Source organism: Epinephelus fuscoguttatus, linkage group LG1 (genome assembly GCF_011397635.1).
Source record: "Epinephelus fuscoguttatus linkage group LG1, E.fuscoguttatus.final_Chr_v1".
Lineage (NCBI taxonomy): Eukaryota > Metazoa > Chordata > Actinopteri > Perciformes > Serranidae > Epinephelus > Epinephelus fuscoguttatus.
This window is the reverse complement of record NC_064752.1, coordinates 26,839,915-26,848,743: the sequence shown is the minus strand read 5'-3', so window position 1 is coordinate 26,848,743 and position 8,829 is coordinate 26,839,915. Positions and strand designations below refer to the sequence as shown.

At 40.2% G+C, this 8,829-nt stretch overlaps 1 protein-coding gene across 1 annotated transcript; it reads left to right on the top strand.

The window, feature by feature from the left end:
- The first annotated feature begins 2,840 nt into the window (after positions 1-2,840).
- On the top strand, positions 2,841-8,381 carry srsf3b (serine and arginine rich splicing factor 3b). Its single transcript, XM_049580422.1, has 6 exons — positions 2,841-2,990; positions 3,934-4,144; positions 4,241-4,381; positions 6,317-6,355; positions 7,394-7,480; positions 7,700-8,381. The coding sequence occupies exons 2-6, from the start codon at positions 3,942-3,944 to the stop codon at positions 7,725-7,727; spliced, it is 498 nt and encodes a 165-aa protein (XP_049436379.1). The 5' UTR covers positions 2,841-2,990; positions 3,934-3,941; the 3' UTR covers positions 7,728-8,381.
- Positions 8,382-8,829: the final 448 nt, after the last annotated feature.

Below are 8,829 nucleotides of genomic sequence, written 5' to 3'. Positions count from 1 at the left end.
GAGAACAGTGTATATAGGATCAGGACACGCATAAAGAGCTGAAGCTGTCAATTCCCAGTTGATGTAGAATGCATCATTAAGCTTGAAGGAATCCTCACTCACTGCGCATATTCCCCTTCACTTGCTTGAAGTTGCAAAATAAAAACTACTACTATGTCACGACATGGTATGACTGTGAAAGTGAATACGGTTGTTTTTTTTTCACTGTCTGCATGTATATGGTGCCAGTTCTCATTACTCTGTTTCAGTCTACCCCAGATCTCTATCTATAGGACTCTGCATTAGCACGACGTTTTATTCCTGTGTTAATGTGTAATATATACCTTTGAGTCTGTGACATTCACACATGATTGCTGCTCAGTGGGATTTCAGTCTTCTACTCATCCTCACTGACCCTCAAAAGCACCTCTGCAGAGCCTGGTGCGCAACCATCTGCTAGGGAAGGCTCTATACCCATATGAAAATGGTGAGCAGGTAAAGAAAATTAATTAATATAAATAAGCATCCTCAAATCAAGCTGTTAACAATGCAGGCTGTTTTGTGAGCAACATCAGTTGTGTCTGGAATCCACGAGTAAAAATGTGCTGTAAGAAATCTGCAGGGTGCAGCAACCACGAAATTCAAGAACCCAAAAGGGAAATAGAGTAGTAAGAGTGATAAAGATAAGCCAGCAAGTGAAATTCAGGCTGATAAGATGTGTGGATGTCGGATGGCAGCCGCCCAACCTTGCACAATACAAGCTGCCATTATTCATGGAGGTGAGGTGAGGACATAGAGAGAAGTGCATTTACATTTGCAAACACTGTATTGGTGCTCTTCGATGCATTTCACATCCTAAGAAAATACAGCGGTGGTATGCAAATCCAGGATTTAGATGCTGCACTGGCCTACATAACTTTACTCTCCTTGCATGCACAGTCATTTTTCAGGGTTGTACAGGAAGTGCAGAACAAACCTAATAGATTCAGATTAGATTCAGCATAATAAAGATGACTGAAAAAAAACGTGATAAGAGCAAGTATGTGCTGGCAAATTTAATTTCTCTTGTGTGCAAAATTATGGAACCAACCAGGACCATGACAAGAACTGCTGTAACTGGTCTACCAGAATCAGAGATCTGTGTTTAAAATAAGGTTAATTCTATTTTATTTTATTTTATTTTATTTACAATAAACCTTGATTTGCATATTAGTAATAGTAAATATGATTAACAAATAAATTATCATGTATTATTATTGGTTAAGATAAGACTTTATTGATCCATTGGTGGTGGTTCCCAAGTTATGGACTCAGACCTGAATTTCAGTTGCTACATTAAGACAAAAATACAAAGTCAGCCTACTATCACCTTAATAACATATCAATGACTAAAGGATTTATATCCCAGTTGGATTTGGAAAAACCTGTCCATGCATTTATGTTTATTAGACCTGACTACTGTAACAGTGTCTTTACAGGTCTCCTTAGAAATCAATTGGTTACCTGTGGCTTGAGTCCTCACTAAGACCAAGAAAGTGGATCACATCACTCCAGTTCTGGGATGTTTACACTGGCTTCCTGCCTGTCAGAGATTGACCCCACTACTGTTGGTTTACAAAGCACTGAATGGTTTAGAGCACAAATACATTTCTGACCTTCTTCTACACCTACCCAGACCTCTCAGGTCTTCTGGGACAGGTTTGCTTTGTGTCCCCAGAGTCAAGACTAAACATGGTGAAGCAGCATTAGTTTTTATGCCCCACTTATCTGGAACAAACTCCCAGAAAACTGCAGGTCTGCTGCAACTCTCAGTTCATTTAAATCAGAGTTGAAGACTTTTCTGTTTGCCGCTGTCTTTGATTTAATTAAATATTTATCTGTTTCTTACACTGCACTTTAAGTTTTATTATTCAAATATTTTTAATAGATTTTAACCGCACTTTAGCTATTATTCTTATATCTTATACCCGTCTTAGCATATTTTAGCTCTTTATTTTCTATTATCTGGGTATTTATGCATTGTTTTAAATGTCCTTTTATAACCATTATCATGTTCACTGGTCAGTGTAGTGCGATATCATCTTCTCAGTCATGTGCAATACTACTTCTCATTGTTATTTCACATTCAATATAACATTGATAACCAGGAGCAGTCTATTTTTCCACCATTTTAGTTAATTTTTAGTAACTCTTGTACTTATCTTACTCTTACTGTAAATCTATTAGGCATGGGTTTTTGCTTTTGCTCCTTTAGAACACTTCTATCTTGTATATTTGTATTTGGGCCCAGTGACTGACCCTGACCTGGGGAACCCACTGGTGGTCTGGTTGGTACTGATTGTGAATCATTGAAATTGTGATTACTGTACTTAGTGTTACTGTAATTTGGAGCATTCTCTGGCACAATAATTTATAAATTAATATTGTGGATAAATAAATTTCTATTGAATTGAATAGTGTGCTTCTTTTGCACCTTGTCTTGATGCTTTTGATGTTTTTATGGAGAGCACTTTAAATTGCCATGTTGCTGAAATGTGCTGTATAAATGAACTTGACTATAAAGTAACAACTTCTTCCCTACCCTTATCAGCTGCAAAATTAAGGTGATCTACACATCATACATCAATTACTGTAGAGAGATACGTACTGTGGATCCCTTTCCAAAAATGAGGAAACAGCGCCACAACTTGTTTGATTCCCACTGTGTGGTCAAAGATGGTATTGCAGCTTCAAAGTGTGCGTTCGTGACTAAAATACCTAAATAATTTAGAAACGCATCTCACTAAAACATATCTTCTCGTGCGTTAAGACACTTTTAATATTAATATGTTGTGAGAGGTGAGGTTCACAGGGTTCACACAGTAACACTAGGTTACCCCGCCCTCCGGGGAGCAGCAGCCCGGTCTCCCCTCTCACAAACGTATTTTCCGTCACGCCATTTTCCATCGACGATCGAGAGAACAAACCAGCCGGAGGAGCGCTGATCGGAGCTGTGGTTTGCAACGTTAAAGGTGAAGCCTGAACCACATTATTAAGCGTGTGTGATGCTTAAACCTTTTAAGGGTGCAATTTTGTGTTGATTAGTCATGTCGCTGCATCAGTTTAATCTAATTTTGTTGTTTAATTTCTATGGTTGCTAGCGGAATGCTGCTCCTTAGCACTAGGCCTCAGAAAGACGACAGCCATTTTAGCTATCGTTAGATAGCCATTAGCAAGCGTTAGCGTCAAGGCGTCGAAACATAATCTAATGTCAAATATAAAATATAAAAATAAAATAAAGTGCTTATAAGGTGAAGCATAGGTTACATCGTTTATGATGCCGTTCATTTTAGTCAAAATTTAGACCTACTCCGTGAATGTTGGGGTCAGTGTTAGCCGAACTACCATGAATATTATTTTTGTTAAGCTAACGTTAGCATAGTGTCGGACTCGAGGCCAAGCTTCTTCCCGTTTACAGTTTTAAGATTGCATTGTAGATGTCGTTCCCAGATACATACTCTATGTTTTTCATGACACATAAAGTCATTAACTTTAACAGAAAATATTTCGTACCACCGTTTGACGTTATTCTGGAAGAATGGTTGGGACAGAGCGCTCAGGCGCAGCGCATGTTAACGTTACGGACAAGGGAGAATTAACGTTAATTTTTGACGTCAAACGCCGGGTACCTTGGTTACATCTACTGATTCAAGCTTTTCCCGTGAGTTAACATAAATCTGTGGCGTGAGGTAACGTTATATTGTGGTACATGTGCTGCAGAGATCTCAGGCCCTTATTATGGCCCCTGTACGATGCAGCAGGCTACCGGTCTTTGTTTCACCAGGTTGTGAACTAATGTCATATAAGCATGTAAAGGATTGTGAGCGTGGTTCTGCTTAATTGATGAGGTATATTCTGAATTCTTAACTGACTCCTGCATTAACAACCAATTCCTTATCTTTGTTTATTTTTCAGATCCAGTCATGCATCGTGACTGTCCTCTTGATTGTAAGGTCTATGTTGGAAATCTGGGCAACAATGGAAACAAGACAGAGCTAGAGAGGTCATTTGGCTACTATGGTCCTCTCCGTAGTGTCTGGGTGGCCAGGAACCCTCCAGGTTTCGCCTTTGTAGAATTTGAAGATCCCAGAGATGCAACTGATGCGGTGCGTGAGCTTGATGGAAGGTAGGCAACAAATTAAAAGAAAAAAATTGCGTTACAGTGGTCAGAATTGCAGTAACAGAATTCATCTTGAGTTGGCTAATGACGGCTGTTTTATAGGACATTGTGTGGTTGCCGGGTGCGTGTAGAGCTGTCCAATGGTGAGAAGCGCAGTCGCACCCGCGGTGCTCCCCCTCCATGGAGCAGGCGTCCTCGAGACCGTGATGACTACAGGCGTCGTAGCCCACCACCCAGACGAAGGTGACCCATGTTGTTGTTTGTCAGTGGCCAGCAGAGACAGCTTATGGTCTATCTTGTACTTAAATCCTGCTCTGTGACTTACTGATTTCACTCTCTTACCCACAGTATATGTCCTCATAATTGCTTATGTTTTCCAGTCTGGGCATTTCTAGTGTTTGTAATATTCTCTGCTGATTGTACATTTGTGATAGTTCCATCTTCATTGATATTATTAATAGTCATTTTATGTAGGGAGCCAAACAGATAGTCATTCATAACCAAATTAAAAAATATGACATGGGAATAGGATATTATACTAGGTTATGTAGTGAAGTCTTTCTATTGCAAAATGCATCTTCAAATCTGGCCTGCCAAACTTGCAGTACTTTAGGCATGAGTTCTTCTTTTTAGAAGTAAATATTATTTGTGCACTTACAAAAAGTTAGTGCATTTTAACTGCTTCAAAGTGGCAAAATAGGTCTATGAAATAGGATGAGACAATTCCTGTGTCAGTAAAAGTATAATCTGTTTAAAATTTGGGGGGATAAAAGTGCCAAATGTGATGCATTTTTTTCCTTTTGTTTGAGGATGCTTTTTATTTTTCATCTAATAAGAATGAAACCCGTTGCAGAGCCGTCACCATGCCTCCTCTCACCACCCTCTGAGTCAATCAACTAGTCCTCTTTCAGCATCATGTGACTGCTGACCATCGTGCACCAATCAGCTTGGCTGGTGCTGTCACATGACCCAGGCATGGCCAGTCGTCAAGTTGCACCAACCCATTGGTTCCTCAGCATGCCGTTCTCAACCTCCTCCTCCTTCAACCTTAATCCAAACGGCAGCGGCCCACCTCACATTCCCGACCAATCAGCGTATTACGTTCCCAAATGTCTACAACCTACCAACAGCAGCCTTCGGCTAACCAATTAAAGCAGGAAAAAAGCCACAGCCAGCCCCCATCTGCCTGCCACCTAATCACCTTGCAGCATCTGGCCAGTCCTATTCAGCCAATTCTACCTACCCGGCCGGCAGTCTGCCTCCCTTTCGTCATATCTAGCTTGTTGAAAACCAAAAATACTAGTAAGTTTTCCTGCTTCATTCAGTACAATGCTGATTACAGTTTTGAAAGTGAAGAGACAGCTGGTTTGAAAAGGTTGTTCTTTCTTTTTTTTTTAATTATTTGAATCAAAAGTCTGGAACTTGACATTTCCAGAGATTTCGATTGTAGACAAACATCTGGTATGTGTTGGGGCTCTGAGCAGAATTATGAAGTCACACAAATCAAAACTCTCCTCAACCCCCAAATGAATATAACAAGGTATTTTTGTGTGCTGTATGGTTGGTCTTAGCAGATCTTAGTCTGGTTGCTTCTCAACACTTATTCCCAGTGACCAGTATATTGTTTTTGTTAATAGCTTCCAATTTCTAATGTGCTTCCTTTTAGTGCAGTGGACCAGTTTCATACAGATGGTGGCCTCTGTGTGTGTGTTTTTAACACTATGGCCAGTCCACAGTGCAGCGTTTATCTTCTAATAGGGGCAAATGTGGCTAGTTAGTATAATTTTGTAACAAGCTTTGAGGCTCAGACACCATAAAAAAAACTTATTATATTTTTCATACTTAACAACTTAGAATCAAAACCTGGAATATGATTTACACATGTGACTTAATTTAAATATGCATATGGCACTGTGGGATAGGTGAGAGATGATTCCTATGCACCTGCCATCTTTATGCACTCGGTCCATTGCCAGTGAGTTACATTTTCTGATTGAGATAATAGTGTTCCTGGAAAAAAACACCCAAGTGTTTTAATTTCCATTTTTAGTTACTGAGCTAGACAAAGGGCTGTGTTGAAGGAGGCCCATGTAAGAAAAGGATTGGAATAGTGTGGAGCAAGCGGGGGGTCGGTGCGTCTGTGTTTGTTCTTAACATTTTTGTATTTTCCCTGCGCAGATCTCCACGCAGGAGGAGCTTCAGCCGCAGTCGAAGCAGGTAAGGCAGCTCTCAGCATGTCAATCCAAAATCTTAAATGTGGAATATCCTTCTGCTGTATTCTCTTAAGATATGTTTCGTGAAATATTGTGCAGTCATTTTATAGAAACCGACTCAAGTATTGAATCTGAATCCTTTCAAAACCAAGATTAAACCTAATGAGAATTGGCTTTCATTATTTGCAATTTAGTCTTATATACCTGAAACTCAAAGATTTGGTTTAGACCTGTGATCATCCAGTTGTTCAGAAGTAATCTGATTGAGTTTCGGCTGTTGGATTGGATCAAATCTTGAAAAGGGGTTTTTCAGGAGAGGGGGGGGGGGGGGTTTTGAAGTTGGATTAGATAACATAATCCAGTCTTTGCTTTGATCTGAATTAAACCATCAGTGTGCATTGATAAAAACTTTGTCTTAGGATCGAAACACATTTTGATCACAAAAAAAATGAGGATGATCCTGATTGCAGCAGAAGGGTGGATTCGCTTGTACCCCAGTTTTCTGTCTCTTCAAATATAATCACTAAGTGACACCACACTGTCAAGTCTTCCTGTTGTTTACTCAGCTAGTAGCCTACATTGTGCTACGTAATCCCATCTAGAGCGCTGGGTATTCAGATCAGGTGATCTTGAAAAATTTGTATCAGGATCAGGTTGATCCAGTCCAATGTTGCTTTGAAAAACCTGCACAAAGGTAGTTGATCCTGGATAGCAAAACATGGGACTTCCAAATCTGAATCAATCTGATCCAGATTAAACTTTTGACCAGCTGGGCCCTGTTGTTCTCTGAGAAGTGGTTTGTAGTGGTAGCCACTAAATTAGCTTTTATGTTTAACCATGTATTTATTTTCTAAGATGGCCAAATAAACTACTTTATCCAAATAGTCTAGGTCTGAGTTTGATATGTGTGTATTTTGTTGACTGAAAGCCTGATCTAAAAGGGGACCCAACCCTAGAAGTCCTGCACCCAACATACCAGGCAAACGTGATAAGTGTGTAGAAAGCGTGAGACATGTTTACTTAATGGGTTTGGCTTTTGCAGGTCTTTCTCAAGAGACAGGAGGAGGGAGAGGTCCCTCTCCCGGGACAGGAACCACAAACCTTCAAGGTCCTTCTCACGATCAAGGAGGTACTGATATTGTGTCCGTTTTGTGTCCTAACATATATTTGACAGTTTAATGTGAACCCTTCGGATTTTGTTGAGAGGACATTGTATCACTGAGAATAACACTCCTCCGTGGCTGAGCAGCTTTCAGACCAAGGCACAATTTGTTGTTTGATTGAAATGTAGCTGTGAAGGTCAGTAATTCTTGCTCTCTTTCTCTCTACTTTTTTCCCATCCCCACAGCCGCTCCAGGTCAAACGACAGAAAGTAGAGGAGCATCTGTCGCGTGCAAAGGGAGCTGCAGATGAACGGTTGTACAGGCTTGACCGTTTCAAATGACGGCGTTCAACATGGCCGTGCGGCCATTTTTGTGTTGAGTTTTTTAAACAATCAGAGCATTTTAGTGTCCCTCCCCTTGACTTGTTATGGTAATTTTCACATACATTGAGTGGGTGTGTACAGGTGTGACGCCTCGCCTAAGTCCATCTCGTCGGTCCTGAAACAGTCGTGCCACCCTGCATTCCAGTTCACCAGTTATTTTTGAGTTTTGGTTTTTGTCGATGAATGTACTGTGTAGTTTGACGTAGTGTGAGTAGTTTCTTCTTTTTCAACCCCAGCATTTTTCTTTTTTAAAGTAAGGATTGGGGTGATATGTGAGAGAGTCCCTCCTTTTGATTGTCTGTAAAGCCAACCGTTTTTCAATGTGCTACTTTCTTACTTCACACTGAAAGTTTCCATCTGTTCATGGTTGGTTGTTTGTAATAAACACACCCCCTCATTTAAAGATGCAAAACTATGGCATTGATGTAGAAAAAATGTGTATGAACACGACCGATTTTTGTCTATGAAGTTTTCCATTATTTTTCTTTCGTTTGATACAATGTGAAATGGTCTTTCAATTAAAGATAATGGTTGATTACAAAAACCTGCATTCCTTGTGTGTGTTAATTCCTTCTTGCCTTTCATGAGAATAATCAGACAGTGTTGTTGTTGTCCACCAGAGGGCACTGCTACAGCATCAGTCAAGGAGCTGAACTGGAGCCAAATAAGTCACTTTCACATGAAATCGGTACAGTGGATTTAGTTGATCCTTCTGTTGCACATTGATGTAGCTGCAGTTTGTTTGGTTTGAGCTGCACTGCTTTCCTCTATATGCCAGTATCTATTGTTGTTGATCTTAAAGTATTTTGTCTGCCATCCTTCACCTCAGTGTAGATCATTTTTCTTGTTGATCCACGCCACTTGGTGGTGCTGTTGAGTTTGTGCCCGGTCTACTGGTGTAACATAATGGCGTCTTTTACCATTTGATATTGTCGAGTTTCTGCTGGGTTTCAGCCTCAATGCCTGCCTGAACTCAACCTGGAATGGACAAC

What these genes read in the sequence shown, in the direction of transcription:
- srsf3b (XM_049580422.1), top strand. Translation starts at nt 3,942, where the DNA reads ATGCATCGTGACTGTCCTCTTGATTGTAAGGTCTATGTTGGAAATCTG. An exon ending in TTCAGCCGCAGTCGAAGCAG is followed by an intron (nt 6,356 to 7,393) that starts GTAAGGCAGCTC and finishes TGGCTTTTGCAG; the next exon opens with GTCTTTCTCAAGAGACAGGA. An exon ending in TCCTTCTCACGATCAAGGAG is followed by an intron (nt 7,481 to 7,699) that starts GTACTGATATTG and finishes CCATCCCCACAG; the next exon opens with CCGCTCCAGGTCAAACGACA.